At 46.0% G+C, this 16,393-nt stretch overlaps 2 protein-coding genes across 2 annotated transcripts; one reads left to right on the forward strand and one right to left on the reverse strand.

Moving 5' to 3' along the window:
- Positions 1 to 85: 85 nt before the first annotated feature.
- Positions 86 to 6,033, forward strand: ldhd (lactate dehydrogenase D). Its single transcript, XM_053426604.1, has 11 exons — positions 86 to 226; positions 1,788 to 1,900; positions 2,168 to 2,309; positions 2,449 to 2,590; positions 2,909 to 3,068; positions 3,220 to 3,419; positions 3,874 to 4,002; positions 4,372 to 4,499; positions 4,742 to 4,832; positions 4,988 to 5,099; positions 5,820 to 6,033. Exons 1-11 carry the CDS (start codon positions 137 to 139, stop codon positions 5,998 to 6,000), a joined length of 1,488 nt encoding a protein of 495 aa, XP_053282579.1. The 5' UTR covers positions 86 to 136; the 3' UTR covers positions 6,001 to 6,033.
- Positions 6,034 to 7,560: 1,527 nt separating this feature from the next.
- On the reverse strand, positions 7,561 to 16,053 carry slc12a3 (solute carrier family 12 member 3). Its single transcript, XM_053426877.1, has 26 exons — positions 15,772 to 16,053; positions 15,253 to 15,390; positions 14,761 to 14,836; positions 14,564 to 14,659; positions 14,173 to 14,312; positions 13,976 to 14,086; positions 13,731 to 13,842; positions 13,525 to 13,655; positions 13,334 to 13,418; positions 12,761 to 12,906; positions 12,435 to 12,542; positions 12,218 to 12,341; positions 11,936 to 12,037; positions 11,257 to 11,412; positions 11,028 to 11,127; positions 10,783 to 10,894; positions 10,105 to 10,242; positions 9,899 to 10,005; positions 9,604 to 9,686; positions 9,364 to 9,441; positions 9,141 to 9,239; positions 8,929 to 9,040; positions 8,422 to 8,508; positions 7,985 to 8,123; positions 7,787 to 7,854; positions 7,561 to 7,702 (listed from the first exon to the last, which is right to left on the reverse strand). The coding sequence occupies exons 1-26, from the start codon at positions 16,051 to 16,053 to the stop codon at positions 7,561 to 7,563; spliced, it is 3,072 nt and encodes a 1,023-aa protein (XP_053282852.1).
- Between the last annotated feature and the right edge of the window lie 340 nt (positions 16,054 to 16,393).

The raw sequence follows: 16,393 nt of genomic DNA on the forward strand, positions 1-16,393 counted from the left end.
CTGTACTGTATATTATTTGATTGTTTATTTTGGTGGTGTGTTTTATGTTATGATCTTGTGTTTTATTGTGAAATCCCTGCACCGGATCTCCCGGTGTGGCTAGCAGTTAGCTTGACTCGTTAGGTGCAGGTGAACGATGGCTTCTCTCCTGACTCGTCGGCTCCAGTTTTCTTGTCTCCATCGTTTCCTGCGGAGTTTTAACTTAAACTGTGGAAACGTCACCAGAGTAAGTTCACTGTGAACTCAACCTCGTGTGTGTCACCAGGTTTAATGTCCGGGTTGTTTCTATCAGTTGACGTGAATAATCCACCAGCAGCAGCAGAAGGTCAAAGTTCGTTTGTGTTCATAGACGATCTTTGTTGTTTAATTAGCATCAATACAGATAATAACAGGTTAATTAGCTGAATGCTAACTCCGCTAATAAAGAAGTAGCAGTGTTGCTAGTAGCTAACTGTGCAGCAGTGCTGCTGTATCAACGATAGTAATAGTACTAGGAGTAATACTAGTAGTAATACCAGTAGTAATACTACTAGTCATACTAGTGATAACACAACTAACCAAATAATGAAGTTAACTAATATAGTAGAGAGGCTGAAGTTAGCTTAACGTTAGCTTCACTGTAGCTGTTAGCTAACTGTTGACAGTGTGTCAAGCAGCCTGAACTTTCTGTGCCTCCAAATAACTTTTTTAATCGATATTATTAGTAAATCATGATAGAAACACAATCTGAGCTTCATTTATTCGTTACTTATTTATACTATATATCTTAATATCTTATCTTATAACTGTTGTCATGTCGTACACATTCAGTCCAGGATAATAAATCAGTCACTTGTCCATCACTGATTAAACATGAAGCAAACAATTACACATGTGAGGCCACACTGGTGCCCTGTCCCTGTCTCTGTCTCTGTCTCTGTCCCTGTCCATGTCCCTGTCCCTGTCCATGTCCCTGTCCCTGTCCCTGTCCCTGTCCATGTCCCTGTCTCTGTCCCTGTCCCGGTCCCTGTCCCTGTCCATGTCCATGTCCCTGTCCCGGTCCCTGTGCCTGTCCATGTCCCTGTCCATGTCCCTGTCTCTGTCCCTGTCCCGGTCCCTGTCCCTGTCCATGTCCATGTCCCTGTCCCGGTCCCTGTCCCTGTCCATGTCCCTGTCCCGGTCCCTGTCCCTGTCCATGTCCATGTCCATGTCCCTGTCCATGTCCCTGTCCCGGTCCCTGTCCCTGTCGCTGTCTCTGTCCCTGTCCCTGTCCATGTCCCTGTCCCTGTCCCTGTCCCTGTCTCTGTCCATGTCCCGGTCCCTGTCCCTGTCCATGTCCCTGTCCCGGTCCCTGTCCCTGTCCCTGTCCCGGTCCCTGTCCCTGTCTCTGTCCATGTCCCGGTCCCTGTCCCTGTCCATGTCCCTGTCCCTGTCCATGTCCCTGTCCCTGTCCCTGTCCATGTCCCTGTCCCTGTCCATGTCCCTGTCCATGTCCCTGTCCATGTCCCTGTCCCTGTCTCTGTCCCTGTCCATGTCCCTGTCCCTGTCCCTGTCCATGTCCCTGTCCCTGTCCATGTCCCTCGCCTCCAGTTGTTACACATTCACATGAAGAATCTGTTTCTAGAGATGTCTCACATGTTTTCTCTCTGCATTAACAAAACAGACTATTTCAGGACCACTTTTCAGTTCAAGTGCACAATCTTGTATTGTCGTTGTAGCCTCCCACACATGACTCACTGCTCTTCACTGTGTGTGTCTGTGTGTGTGTGTGTGTGTGTGTGTGTGTATGTTGTGTATTGTGTGCACAGTGTGCGTCTCTGGACAGTGCTCTCTCTGCGTTCAGGTCTATATGTGGTGAGGGTCGCGTCTCACTGGGTGAAGCTGTCAGAGAACAACATGGAAAAGATGAGTCTTTGCACAGGTTTGTGGATTTCACTCTGCGACACAGACACACACACACACATGTTGTGTCTTTTTTGTATTTTCCATACATTAAATTCCAGATAAAGTCGAGTTGTGGGACATTACGACTCCAGGGGTTTGAAAACAGACATAAAGGTTTCAGTAGATGATTCTTGGCTTAAAAATAAATGAATCAAAAGGGAAACACAACAAAGCATCAGCACGTCCACAATCTTGAAAGTGATGTTTTTTGCACACAGACATTTTGTCACTGTCTGTTCTTCAGGTGTTGTCCTCCAGATGTGGTGCTGTTTCCTGGTTGTGTGGAGGAGGTCAGTGCTCTGGCTCAAGTCTGCCACCGTCATGGCCTGCCCATCATCCCCTTCGGCACCGGGACGGGTCTGGAGGGAGGCGTCAGTGCAGTGAAGGTGAGGAAGAACAGGCGCCTGCATGTTTTTAATGCTCTTGAAATAAAGGCAGTAATAAAAGTAACATGTTGTTGACTATTACGTGTATTTGTACACAAGACAGGCACTAGACTGTATGTGTATATATTTCTTCCTGTAGGGCGGCGTGTGCTTCAGTCTGAGGAACATGGACCAGGTTCTGGACCTCCACCAGGAGGACTTTGACGTGACGGTGGAGCCGGGTGTGACCCGGAAGGCTCTGAACTCCTACCTGAGAGACACCGGCCTGTGGTTTCCTGTCGGTCAGTCGCACTGATCCACAGCGTTCAACGTGTTCTTCAGGAATAACAGCTCACACATCTTTGTTCTGGTTAAGTCAGTTTTTAGCTGAAGGTGTTGAGGGTGTTTAAATTCATACGTCCAGCAGAGGGTGGTATTGGACAAGATAACAAGCCCCAAAGTGATTCCTCATCTCAATGAAAACAAAGAGAGGATTTAATGATGTTCAAACGGTACAGAGTTAATTTATTTCTTATCAGTTCAGTGTCAGTGTTGCAGGATTGTTTTAGATTCAGGGAGTAATGTCAGAAACACTAGTGATGTGTTGTTGCCTCCCTCAGATCCTGGCGCTGACGCGTCTCTGTGTGGAATGGCCGCCACCAGTGCATCAGGGACGAACGCAGTGCGCTACGGAACCATGAGGGAAAACGTTCTGAACCTGGAGGTGGTGCTCGCCGACGGCTCCGTCCTACACACAGCCGGGAAGGGCCGACGCCCCAGGTGACAACTTGACCCTTTGACTGATGTCATGGCTTCCTGGTACAACACGTGGGAACAGAAGAATATGTTTTTATTTCAATATTCAACTTAATCGAATGCAGCGTCAAACCTCCTCATTCCTGTCTCCTCCTGCTTCCCTGTCTGTCTTCAGGAAGACGTCAGCCGGCTACAACCTGACCAACCTGTTTGTGGGCTCAGAGGGAACCCTGGGCATCATCACCAAGACCACGCTGCGGCTGTACGGCGTCCCAGAGGCCGTGGTGTCGGCCGTCTGCTCCTTTCCCTCCATCCAGGAGGCCGTGGACAGCACCGTGCAGGTCCTACAGGCTGGAGTGCCCATCGCTCGCATCGGTGAGGAGATGAAGCCCAGCATTCATACAGTTGGGTATGAATGAACCTCGGGCTTATCCCCAGGTTCACTCGGCCACGTGACGCTCAATGTTAATCTAATATTCCAGCATGAGGCGGATTTTTTGTCGGGTAGAACAGCAACAGAGAGATGGAGGCTGAGTCTGGAGCAGCTGGGGCGAGCGAAGGAAGAGATGAAGCTTTATTGATCTCCAGTCGGTGGGTGATAGAATCCTGCAGCGGGAACGGGTGAAAGAACTCACAGGGAAAATAGATCGATATCAGTTATTGGCAGAAGTGAAATATGTTGAACAACAGTCTGAAGATGGACCTATAGGCCTCATGCACACTCGTATATTTTAGATTTAAAATGAATCCCACTAACAGTTGTTTTCCCTGTGTGTGTGTGTGTGTGTGTTTGCGTGTGTGTGTGTGTGTGTGTGTGTGTGTTATCCAGAGTTTCTGGATGACGTGATGATCGACGCGTGCAACAGGTTCAGTCGTCTCTCGTACCCTGTGATGCCGACGCTGTTCCTGGAGTTCCACGGTTCTGAGCAAAGCCTGAAGGAACAAGTCAACACAACTGGTGTGTGAATGACACAAAGTGCATTGTGTTGTAGACTTAATTGTAAATACATCAGTTTAAACCAGAGAAGGTAAAATATCCTGGATTCTGTCAATCATGATGTTTCAGCCCATTTTCATATCATCAAATAACTAATTGAAATTAAACCTCCCTGAAAAATGATCAGTGTGTTAAGAAAAACCTGAAAAGACAGAATTTACCTTTGAGAAAAAACTATTCATGTGTAATTGGATTTTGAGCTTAGCTTTTGGTCCATGTCCCTTCTGTTAACACAGAGTCAGCCACCAGGGGGCGATCAAGACCCTCTGGCTTCCCTTTATTTAAAGTATATGGTACAGTGACTTGTCTGCTGTGTTCCTGTCGTCACAGAGGAAATCACTCAGAGTAACAGAGGCTCAGATTTCCAGTGGGCCCAAGAGGCAGAAACGAGGGAGCGTCTGTGGAAAGCCCGTCATGACGCCTGGTACGCGGCTCTGGCTCTCAGGCCCGGCTGCAAGGTAAACAACTCCGGCTGCCTCTTCAGCAAAGGGACGTGGATCTGGCTTCTAAAATACACAGGGTCTCAGACCTGAGGTTCCTCAACAAGGGTCTAGAACCAAGAGACACTGAGGCTTCCAGAAATCAAATTACTTTAAAACTATTAGAAATTACACGTTTTAACCAGAACTGTTACAACCGATTAGCTTTAAAATAGTTCTTCAATCAATGTGTGTATGTGTGTGTGTGTGTGCGTGCACAGGCCTACTCAACCGATGTGTGTGTCCCTCTTTCTCGACTGCCCCAAATCCTGGTGGAGACGAAAGAGGACCTGATTGAAAACAGACTGACAGGTGAGCAGTGAAGTCCACTCAGCACTAATGTGCAAACTGGACGAAAGACAAAACCTCTTCATCCGTCAGTTCTCTTACACTAATTATTTATTATTTACAATGAAATGATCTAGGAGCAAAATATGTCTCCTTTAAATGAAAGTGTCTGTCTCCAGGTCCCATAGCGGGACACGTAGGAGACGGTAACTTCCACTGCCTGGTGGTGGTCGACCCCAGCGACCCCGAGGAGCTGCACCGGGTCCATCTGTTCACTGAGAGACTCGCCAGGTGAGACGTCTCTGACTCTTCTCACTGTGTCTCTGATCATCCACCTGACACTCAGGCTTCAGATTTGTGAACTGTTTCAGTTTCATGAGATTCATCTTTATTTCACACCTTTACTGAAGCACATCAGATATTTACAACAGCAACGATAAAGAGCAGGATTTATTAATGAAAACTCGTCATGTCTTTTATTGTTGGATAATATGGTACAAAGTGAAAACCACTAGCACAGAGACCAACAGGTTTCAGTCCTTAGGGTTTGTAACATAGAGATTTATATATGTTTAGGTATTATAATTGTTTCAGTGATTGGTTTACAATGTTCAAGGTTAGTGACAGAAAGATTTGAGTCACAGATACAAGGGGCCAGAAGAAGCCTCCTGGTCGGGGCTCAGCCTCAGAGGTCGTTTCAGTGTGAGGAAGCTGGAGCTTCAAATGAGTCGGCTCAGCTGGTTCAGACATCTGATCAGGATCCTCCAGGGCAGAGATTCTTTATCCCTCCTGTCCTGGGAGAGAGACTCAGGATCCTCCAGGAGGAGCTGGAGAGCCAAGCTGGACGTATGGTTCACCTTGTTTAGTCCAAGTCTGATAACAGCAGCTTCAGCTTTAGTCCTTTTCTTGGGTTTAATGAAAACTATAGTGACATCACCAACATGTTGAAGGCCGGGGCTGGAGACACAGGTTTCATTCTGCAGTGAAGTAATGAGGCTTGTTTCCCTGCAGGCGAGCTCTGGCCATGGACGGTACATGTACAGGGGAGCACGGAGTGGGTTTGGGGAAGAGAGCGCTGCTGCGTGAGGAGATGGGAGCCACGGCCATCCAGGTCATGCAGGGTCTCAAAGACGTCCTCGACCCCGATAACGTGATGAATCCTGGGAAAGTTCTTCAGCCCCGAGAAATATGAACTGAGTTTTAGTCAGTGTACATGGAGAATCTTCTGCTTATTTCCAACAATCAAATGATAAACTACAGGATTCAGTTCCAGAAAAGATTGTAACTTCAAAACAATGGGATTTAAATCCTTTATATTATCTGTGTGATATTATTCATATTTCTAGTGTGATGAGTTCTTCAAAGCAACATTTTAGCTCCAACACAACCTGAATCGATATAATCACACTTACACACAGAAGCTGACGACTCCCTGAAACTCTTCCTCTATTCTTAAACTCTTCTTAAGCAGAACAAAACTCCCAGATGCTGCTGAGAAGGAGCCAGACTGGTTGTTGTGGAATGACAAATGTCCAGTAAGGCAGGAGTCCAACAGATCAGTGTTGACTGAATGTTCTGCACCAAAGAACCTGTGAGAGACGTGAGTGGAATCGTCTCTCACTCAGATCTGGCAGAGGTTTCACTGGTTTGTAGGCTGTGAAGAGTGAAACTGGTTTTAATCGGTGAGAAAGGTCTGATCCTGGCTGAGGTTCAATAAGAACTAAGAACAGGAGGAGTCTGAATCTGGGGAAGAGGAAGTCAGACACTCATCAAAGCAACAATTCATATTATTATACCCGCACCCTAGTAACGATATATTGTGGTGCAGCAAACTGGTTAAGGTGACTTCAGTAGAGTCTGATACAGAATAAACATAATATAAAAAATATAAAAATATGAAACTCCCTGTAAAGGTCAAAGGTCAAGGTCTGCTAAACACGCTGCCATGTCACAATGTGGCCTGCTTCACTACAGCATGTATTTAAAGTATGTGTTTATATACAAGTACAAATACACAACAAATAGTTAAACTACGTGTTTATTCTACATGGATGAATCTGTGAATTATGAGTCAACAACTCTGGACAGATTTAAATATGTGGAACTGGTCTGAATCAGCACACAGATAATTGATTGACACCATGTGGTATTGTTATACTTAGAGAATACACACATCTCATTGTTTAACACACATACATACACACACACACACACACACACACTCGCATGACAGGAGACAGAGAACAAAGTTAAAGTTTCCCAGAATCAAACCAGGCACAATGTGCTGTAACTGTTCAGTGTTCCAAGTCTTTTATTATTATAATCATGTTCATTTCAACAATCATATTTAATAAAATAATTGATTCTTTTGTTTCGTTAATTTGTTCCATACATTTAAGGACCAGACACAAAATGTCTCCAGGACTGATATGATTTTGTAGAATCTATAAAACATGTATATCATCAATATTGTGAAGTAAAAGGCAACGACATGATTATTAATTAACAGCAGGATTAGATGATCATCAGATGTCAACAAGGAAAAGTCAACACAAGATTAAAAATGTCAGGATTAATCATTTGCTTCATTGAAAGTGCACTGGAGTCGTGAGCTGTGTCCCAGTTCAGGGGCTGAAGACAGAGTCCCAGCGGTGAGGACGAGACAAGCTGGTGATCAGAAATCAGACGGTCTCTTTTCAGTCGGGCCTGAGTGTCCCACGACCCTGAACTGGGACACAGCTATGGAGACATTTCACTGGCAGTAGAAGGTGAGGACGTTCTCCTGGTTCCCTCGGACCAATAGGACCGGGGGCCTCAGGTCACGTGACAGGACGTCCAGCCACGCCAGGAACAGGGTACTGGGACACACCCCTCTCCTCCCCACGGGCATCGTGCTGTCGAGACAATAAATGAAATCTGTCTGTGTTCCAGTGAGGACACTGTCTCATCTACCATCTACCAACAGAAGAAGAACTCACATCACGATGAGAGCAGCTTCTCTGGAGTGAACCTGCAGAACCTCGTTCAGACGGATCTGACGGAGAGACTGAATCCCACAGAGGAGTTCAACAGAGGACAAGAAGAGAAACTTCAGACTGACTCTATACGTGCTGTGTCCATGTGTGTGTGTGTGTGTGTGTGTGTGTGTGTGTGTGTGTGGGGGGGGGGGGTCAGACCTTGGCCTTGTTCCTCTCTAAATCCAGCTCACTGATCATCCACGGCTCCTGCTGCTGCTGCTGTGGCCCAGAGTCAGAGTCCTGCTTGGGATTCGTCTCCAGCCTGAATCGATCCACTGAGTCCTCAAACTGAACCACACTGGGGGGACACATGGAGGCCGGGTTGAGGAACTCATCGAGGTTTAAAAAGATTTATCTAGAACTTCAGTTAGACCCTGATCCCTGCAGAAAACATGGAAACCAAAATGTTCCTGCAAATGTAAACTAGTGTTCTGCATCTGAAGTTCCTGAAATAGCAGATGTTTTGAATCTAGATCTGATGCAGGGAATCTTGTGATGAACCTTCATTAAACATCTTAACATGTCAGTGATCGTGGTGAAGGCTTCTCCCAGAAGAGATGTTAAAGCAGAGAAGCTCAGAGCTTAGACGTCCTTACTTCCCGGGCTGAGGAGGCTGGTAGATGTCAGGAAGCACCTCCACGTCCTGGAAACCCAGACGGAACTTCTTGATCAGCGCCAGCACCCTGAAACAAAGTCCATCTGATAAACAGAGATTTTCACAGAGAGAGTTTGACTTGTCAAAGCAGGAAAAGCACAGGTGTAGTTAATAACACAAATCAATATCAACCTTCACTGTCCCAGTTCCAGGCTGCTGGTGTTCTTCATACTGGTTCACTGACACCACTCACTTTAACAATTCAATTTGCTGTGGAAGATTGGAAGTCTCAGCTTAATACTTAAAGTTTTACAAGCTCTGAATATAAGGACAAGTAGGTTGAACTGTATAATATAAATTTCAGGTGATAATAATTCCAGAGCTGCGTCTGTATCTTTATAGTTTCTGCTTCCCTCTAGTGGCCAAATGCCATAATTCAATCGTGAAGTCAGCAGTTAAATCTGCTGCTGTTAATCAGTTAATGTTAAGTGGTAATTAAAGTGTTTACTCCTCTTTCTGCTCCTCCTTCTTGTCGGTGTCTCCTCCCACAAACACTCGGACCTTGCATCCGGCCCAGCGCTTCCTGCGAGTCAGCAGGTAGGGCAGCAGCAGCGTGAGGCCTGGATAATAGAGAGTAGATCATATTCAGGGTATAGATCCAGATTATACAGTTGACAGGAGAAAAGAAGGAGAAGGTGGAGGATGGAGGGAGGATCACACCTCCATCGTCAGACAGCCAGTAGATGTCGATTGTCTTCTTCTCTTGTTTCATCTGGAACACTGAGCTCGGCTGAGGATCTGGATCCATGGACACAGACGCTGCACACACAGGGAATCTTGTGTTTGCATTTTAATGACACTGAATCAAAGGATCTCTGGGTGAAGTTTGAATAATATGTGATAGAAAAATACTAATAAATAACGTGAAGATGAATGTACAGACATGTGACGCTGGTTTGAACGCAGGCAGGAGCACAGACGGTGTTTATACTCTCCGGTCCTCCATCAAAACCCGGATTCACTGAGGGAGAAGAACATGAATTAACATGAAGTCAATAATTCTGACAGTGATGGATGATTATGAACTAAACTTCCCAGCATGCTCTTTGTTAGCTGCTGGTAACGTCGCTGCAGTCCATTAATGAACTCACTGTCTCTCTCTGGTTTGAATTAAGACTCTCACCGTGAGCCTGAGGTGGATGAGAGGCGTCCAGTCCCTCCTTCACTCTCAGCACACACACACCGTAGTGTAGGTCGAACGCATCACTGGAACACACACACACACACAATAACACAATTAATAATAATGATAAACTTTATTTATAGATCCTTCGTCTTAAGCATATAAGGCAGTTGACTAAAAAGGACAATGACCACAGGTAAAGCAGTAAAGATATAAAAACCAATAAACACAAATCAAACTGCTCTATGAACTCTATGAACTGTGCTTGTGAAGTATTACTCTCCTCTGAACTCACTGCAGTATTCCGATGTAGTGATGTGCAGCCTGAGGCGAGTCGCAGCGCCAGTCTTTCTTAAAACCCATCAGTAAAACGTTGGGTTTGATACGACCCAGGCCTGCCCCCTGGTGGACACACAGCGACATGAGGAGGGGTCAAGACCTCAGCAGAGTGTGAGTGTGTGAATGTGAGGCTGCAGTCCACCTCCAGGTTGTGATCCTCACCTGCAGCAGCATGTTGACCCCCGATCGCAGGTCAGCAGCCACCACTCCTCTGTAGAAGGACCTGACCTTCCGCTGGTTCAACCAGGTGACGTGACGCTCACTCACAGCTTCCTGTGTCGCTGCTGGGGAAGGACCAGCCTGAAAATACAAATCTGCTCTGAGCTCACTGATCACTACAGAGATGAACGTGAGGACCAATGTGAGGACGTGACTGTGTCCAGGGGATCAGGGCCCGAGCACTGAAGAGCGTGAGACAGGGGGGGGGCCTGTCGAAGTTGTAAGGATTATTATTTATAAATTTTTTCCAGGCAAATGAATTGGCTTTTTGAGGACTTCAACATGCTCCAATTCTTACCAAAATTTGCGGAAAATTTGAAAGTGGTGAACATTTGTATTTGTACACGGGAGAAGGAAAAGCCGAAGAGCGAAGAACTGAAGAAGAGAGAAAAGAAGGAGAAGATAGAGAAACTGGCAAGAGAGCAGAAGGAGAAGAAGGAGAGCATAGAACTGACAAAGAGAGAAAAGAAAGAAACAAAGAAACTGGAGAGAGAGAAGAAGGAGGAGGAGCAAGTGGTTCCCCTGTTTTTGACCCAAACGTCTCAGCTTTCATTTCCTTTGTATCCCAGATGATCCCGTTCTAACACAAGCTTGAGAATGAATAACACGTGTTGAACTCACGGTGACCACGTGGCCACACATCATGAGACTGAGCCTCTTGGTCAAACAGCCGACCAGATCCACCAGAGCTGGACGGCAGCAGGGAGGCCCGGTCAGAACCAAACACTGAGGTCTGAAGAGGAGACGGAGAGATGGGGTCAGAGATCTCACAATCTGTCACTTCCGAACCATGGACACAGCACATTTCTGTTTCTACGTCTAATTCAACAAAGACATGAAAGCAGAACGAGTCCGTCCTCTCTCACCTGTAGTTCTTCACGTGGTCCTCCACCTGGTTGAGGCCCACACACTGATTCAGAGCCATGCTGTAGGAGCTGGCCTGCACCGAGGAGCCCCAGTTCACAGCTGAACACAGAGCAGCAGAGTCACAGGTTATAGCTCTTTGTGTTGTGGGACTGTGTGTGTGTGCGTGTGTGTGTGTATGTGTGTATGTGTGTGTGTGTGTGTGTGTGTGTGTGTGTGTGTGAGCTTTACCAGGCTTCTTGTACAGTGTGTATCCCAGAAGGGAGAAGACGACGCCAAAGGCGATGAGGGCGGCCCACCAGGTCAACAGAAACATGATCACCACACAACACACGGCACCCAGCAACGACAACCACTTACTGTAGAACCTGAAGGAGGGACGCCAACCTGAAGAGAGAGACACACACACACACACGGATGTGTTAAATTAACACATTATATTATATTATGTTATACTGCATTACATTGCATATTTCAATCTGACACTGTTCACTGTCTTACATCTTGCATTTCACTTTTTACTTCACTTTTTATATCTTTTATCTATTATATATCTTTTATTTAGATTTGTTTATGTCTTAATAAATGTTATTTTATATAATTATTAATAGAAGGGAGTAAATAAGAACTAAATAGTGAGTAAATATATATTGTTTCTTTTTATTGCTTTTCTTACGTCAGTTGTATTTATTGTGTTTTTATGTTTTTATGTTTCTATGTTCATTGTATGCACCAATAACCAGAGCAAGTAAACCTACTTGGCAATAAATACTTTCTGATTCTGATTCTGATTCTGATTCTGACACACACACACACACACACACACACACTCAAACACTAATCCTCTTTCCTCTCGGCTCTATTCTGTTTCACTGATGGTTCAGATCCCTCCCTCCTCTCCGGGCTTCACCTGGTGAGTTGGTGACTGACGCGTGGAAGCAGCTGAAGTTGATGAGCGCGTAGGAGCAGAGGAAGAAGTTGGAGATGATGGGAGCGATGGTGTTTAACTCAGCTGGTGGAAACACAGACACATACCAACAAAATATATAATATCCAGATGAAGTCAGAAACCTGAAGCTCATGTCTGTATTTGTCAACAACAGCACGTCCACGTCTCTCCATCTCTTTATTGTAGTTTTCATTACTTCTTCTCCTCGTTTCTAAGACTCAGAGATTCGGTGTGAATCCTCACCGATGAGGATGAAGCACACGGCGATGACGTAGGTCAGCAGGTAGGCTCGGAGGGGCTCTGCGTTCTTGCCGTAACCTTTTCCAAAGAAGCCGATGAGCGGGTAGAGCTTGTCCTTACACAGACACTGGAGAGAGGAAAGGATATTTCCTTGTCAAAGCAGTAAGAGGAATATATATATATATATAAGAAAAGAAACAATACGTGTATGTGTTTTTACCTGGAAGACTTTGGGAGCAGACACCAGACAGGCCAGGGCAGAGGAGAGGGTCGCCCCAAATATACCAGCACTGATCAGAGGAGCGAAGGCCGACACCAGGCTCATCGACTGCAGACGGAAAAGTTCTGTTTACTTTCACCAAACTGTTTGTTTGTTGTGTACGAGCTCAGCTGCTGTGTACATGAGGGAGTTATCAAGAAGGACTGAAGTGTTCAAGTGTTTATTGTGTATTTCCTGCAACGATCAACTGTACTTTAACCCTTTCTTGTGTCTTAATTTTGTGTGTGTGTGTGTGTGTGTGTGTGTGTGTGTGTGTGTGTGTTGACCTGGTAGTAGTTCATGAGGCCGTATTTGCATGTGTTGTTCTTCATGCACTCGCTGAAGTCCCATCCGTAACCACAAGCTAATCCCTCACAGGGGGAAGACATGGTGTTGTTCAACTCACCAGAGGCATCACGCACCACACAGGCTCCTGAGGGGAAACACACACAGACACACACACACAATGACAACTCAGGTATAGAGACAATATGTTGACCTTACCTCAAAATCTAAATAAATGTTTAAGATAAGATAAAACTTTATTGATCCACACACAGCAGCAGAGAATAAAAATATCACCGCAATAGAATGAAAATAAGAAATTTATAAAAATGCTGAGTATGTATTTAATATGCACCTTTCACTGTAGTGATTTGTTTGGAAATGTAAAGAGCTGTAGCAGAGGATGAGGCACAAGCGAGTACAACAAATGATTCAGGACATATTTTGATGTGCAGGTGACATCAATGTGTAAAAAGTAATTTTCTGTTAGAAGCAGTGAAAAGAGAATCAGCAGAGAAGGTCGTAGCTGCTGTCACCAGCTGCCTCAACACTCTGAGTGCAGGTGAGTCAAGAACCTATGGTTGCAGAGATGATGAGGTAGGATATGGTCGTCCAGAAAATGGCCATCAGAGTTCCCCGGGGGATGGCCACTGTTGGATCCTGGGAGCGAGAGGACTCAGAGTTAATGAGTGAATGGATGTCCAGGAAGAGGAGGACAAATCAGGATTTTACAGAAAAAAGAAGGTAGAGAAACAAACAGATTTACCCTCAGGTCTCCAGAGATGTTGGCTCCGGCCAGGATGCCCGTGGCCGAGGGGAAGAAGATGGAGAACATGCCGAAGAAGCTCCCCTCAGTCCCCCGCCAGCCAGGCACGAAGTTAGCAGCAAAGATATCGGCTGTTCAAGATGAAATAATTAGTTTAGAGGAGAATTAATATGCCACAGAATTCGTATCACTGAGTCTATGTTCACCTTTGTAGCTGAAAAACCCTTTGGCCTGTTTCTGTGGGGAGGCGGGGATGATGGTTCCCACAATGTAATTAACAAACGACACCATGATGACCAGGAAGAACAGAACCTGAGCCTGTGGAGGGAAGAGACACACAGATGAAGACATGGAGGAGAAGGTTAACCAAACGTTTCCATGTTTCCGTTTCCTTTCACAAGTCACCCCCGCCATGATGGCTGAGCCTGTTCACGTGTGTGTTGGATCTCACCTTGGACTCCCACGCCATGCCGGCCATTGAGATACCGAGCAGACACGTGACCGTGATGACGCCGACGATGCGAATGTCGTTGACCGGGTCGACCATGACGGCTCCGCTCTCCTGAGGAGGAAGAGGAGGTCTCACGTGACTTGAAGGAGAACAATGGTGACCTGGTTAAAGGTGGAGGTCCTGTGAAACATACGTACACGCATGAGGTCTGTGACCGTCTCAGCAAAGCCCACGGTGTGCATGGCCACGGCCACGGCGTTGGCGAAGGCGAAGATCAGACCGATGGATCCACCGAGCTCCGGACCCAGACTGCGACTGATCAGGAAGTAGGTCCCACCTGAAGAAGAGAGGATGCTTTAGTCTGGTCCGTGTCCCATCTGCTAGCATGGAGGAGGCAGGGTTACCATACTGCAGCCAGCCACAAGGGGGCGATCAAGATGATTTGGATGTACTCATGGAGTACATCCAAAGAGGGCGGTATGGTGGTTTTATATAAATCTGCAGTCTAAATGCATGTACCTTCAGAATACTGTAAGTTTATATTATGAGTATTTGTTCACACTTTCATGAATCAGAGTCTGAACCGACCTCCTTTGACTTTGCCGTTGGTGGCGATGGCGGAAGTAGAGAGACCAGTGATCCCAGTAATAAAAGAGGAGAGCAGGATAATCACCCAGGTCAGACCTGAGGCACAGACACAAACACAAAGAGAGAAAAGGACTCGGGATCGAACACAGTTCAATAAACGTTAATTAAACGTGAGATGATGTTTTGATTGGACGCACCTATTCCAGCCTGACCCGTGATCCAAGGCAGCCTCAGGTACAAGATCACCCCCCATATGTTTAACATGCAACGGATCTGCAGCACAGACACAGAGTCACTGACCGAAGTCACCAAACAACTCGGACCTGGTTCGACTCGGGATCAAGGTCCCAGATGTTATCTTCAGACGCCTCAGGAGAATCCTTCAAATGTTCACTTAGACTCAGATTAACTGATTAGAGTTCAGTGATTGGAGGTCAAAGGTCACAGTGACCTCATGCGAGTCTTGGTGGAGACATACAACCACAGAGTTGAAAAACAATTGAATAGGTCAATGAAATAAAAGTCTTATTAGAAAAGAAAATCAAGTTTCAAATCAAAGCTGTGAATTAAATATGAGAGAAGCCGGTGATATAGATTTGTTTTTCTCTCGAGTCAAGATTATTTTTCAATCAGCTGCATGACACGGTGTAGATATGATTTATTATTTATAGAATGAGCAGAGAACGTACCATGACTCCCTGCACCCAGCCGAAGCGGGGGGGCTCTGGCGGAGGCTCTTTGTGCTCCTCCTCCTCCTCCTCGGAGCTGTCGCCTCCTCCCATCGGCTCGCCTGCTGTCTCCTCATACATGGGAGGTTTGGAGTCATCCTGCTAAAGTTCAAATATCAAGTTTGGTCAGTTTTCAGATTCTGTCCTTTGACCATCAAGTTATGATAAACATACAAGATCTGCCAAACTTTGTAGAAGTGATACTTAAATGAGATTTTGTATTCTGAGTAATCAAGGTTTTGAAATTGTTTTAAAATTATCATAAACTTTACTTTCTATTGCTGAAATAGACCAGTGATAATTTTTCATCTTATGCACCATTAAAACAAACCTATTTACAAATAGAAAATTGAAATTGATTATCAGATGATGACCTAAAACAAATGAAAAGGATGTTTTTGTTTCTATTATTCTTTTAGTAATGTGTATTTAACGTAATCTGAGTGGAGCTGATAGACGAGCTGATAGAAGCCTGGTCACCTCAGGGTCGGCGGACAGTTGGTACAGAGACGGTCGGAAGCGTCTCCGACGGCCCCACACCCCTGTGTTGGTGTAGAAGTCATAGTGCGGTGGCGCGTCCACTGTGTCGTATCCAGTGGGAGCATCAGACCCACGGGACGCGACGCTGCTGCCGTCCCTGTAACACTGGTAGTAACCGGACCCGTCCAGACCTCCAGCCGGGGTCTTCCCGTTGACCGCGGCCTGAGGAGCTCTGGGTCCGTACGAGGCCAAGTGGACGCCGTCGACACCTGGCAGCTCCATGCAGGACGTCAGGATCGTCTTGAAGAACCACTCAGAAGGTTTCCTCAGAGGCAGAGGATGTATCGGACGCAGCTCGCTCAGTCTAAGGTGCCGGAGCCATGTTCTGTAGTTTGAGGGAACTGCCTGTGACTCTACTTGGAGGGTTGGCTTTTATATTTGACCTGAGCCGAGCAGGAAGAGCCCGAGGCCGAGTACCAAGCCCGCTTCAGTGATCAAACAAGACTCATTACAGGAACTGTTAAAGGTTTCACATTGTAGGGTCGACCAGGAAACCATTTCAAACATGAATCACACACATGATGAAGAATCATTTATAAAAACGTCCTTCTGAACATTTCAT

This window comes from Pleuronectes platessa, chromosome 7 (genome assembly GCF_947347685.1).
Source record: "Pleuronectes platessa chromosome 7, fPlePla1.1, whole genome shotgun sequence".
Classification (NCBI taxonomy): Eukaryota; Metazoa; Chordata; class Actinopteri; order Pleuronectiformes; family Pleuronectidae; genus Pleuronectes; species Pleuronectes platessa.

Bases quoted from the DNA above. Each gene is read 5' to 3' on its own strand.
- ldhd (XM_053426604.1), top strand. From the start codon at position 137: ATGGCTTCTCTCCTGACTCGTCGGCTCCAGTTTTCTTGTCTCCATCGT. The intron at 3,069-3,219 runs GTGACAACTTGA...GTCTGTCTTCAG, and splicing joins GGGAAGGGCCGACGCCCCAG to GAAGACGTCAGCCGGCTACA. The intron at 4,500-4,741 runs GTAAACAACTCC...GTGCGTGCACAG, and splicing joins CTCTCAGGCCCGGCTGCAAG to GCCTACTCAACCGATGTGTG.
- slc12a3 (XM_053426877.1), bottom strand. From the start codon at position 16,053: ATGGAGCTGCCAGGTGTCGACGGCGTCCACTTGGCCTCGTACGGACCC. The intron at 13,843-13,975 runs GTGAGATCCAAC...TTCCCTCCACAG, and splicing joins GCATGGCGTGGGAGTCCAAG to GCTCAGGTTCTGTTCTTCCT. The intron at 11,128-11,256 runs GTAAAGCTCACA...CTCTGTGTTCAG, and splicing joins CACACTGTACAAGAAGCCTG to CTGTGAACTGGGGCTCCTCG.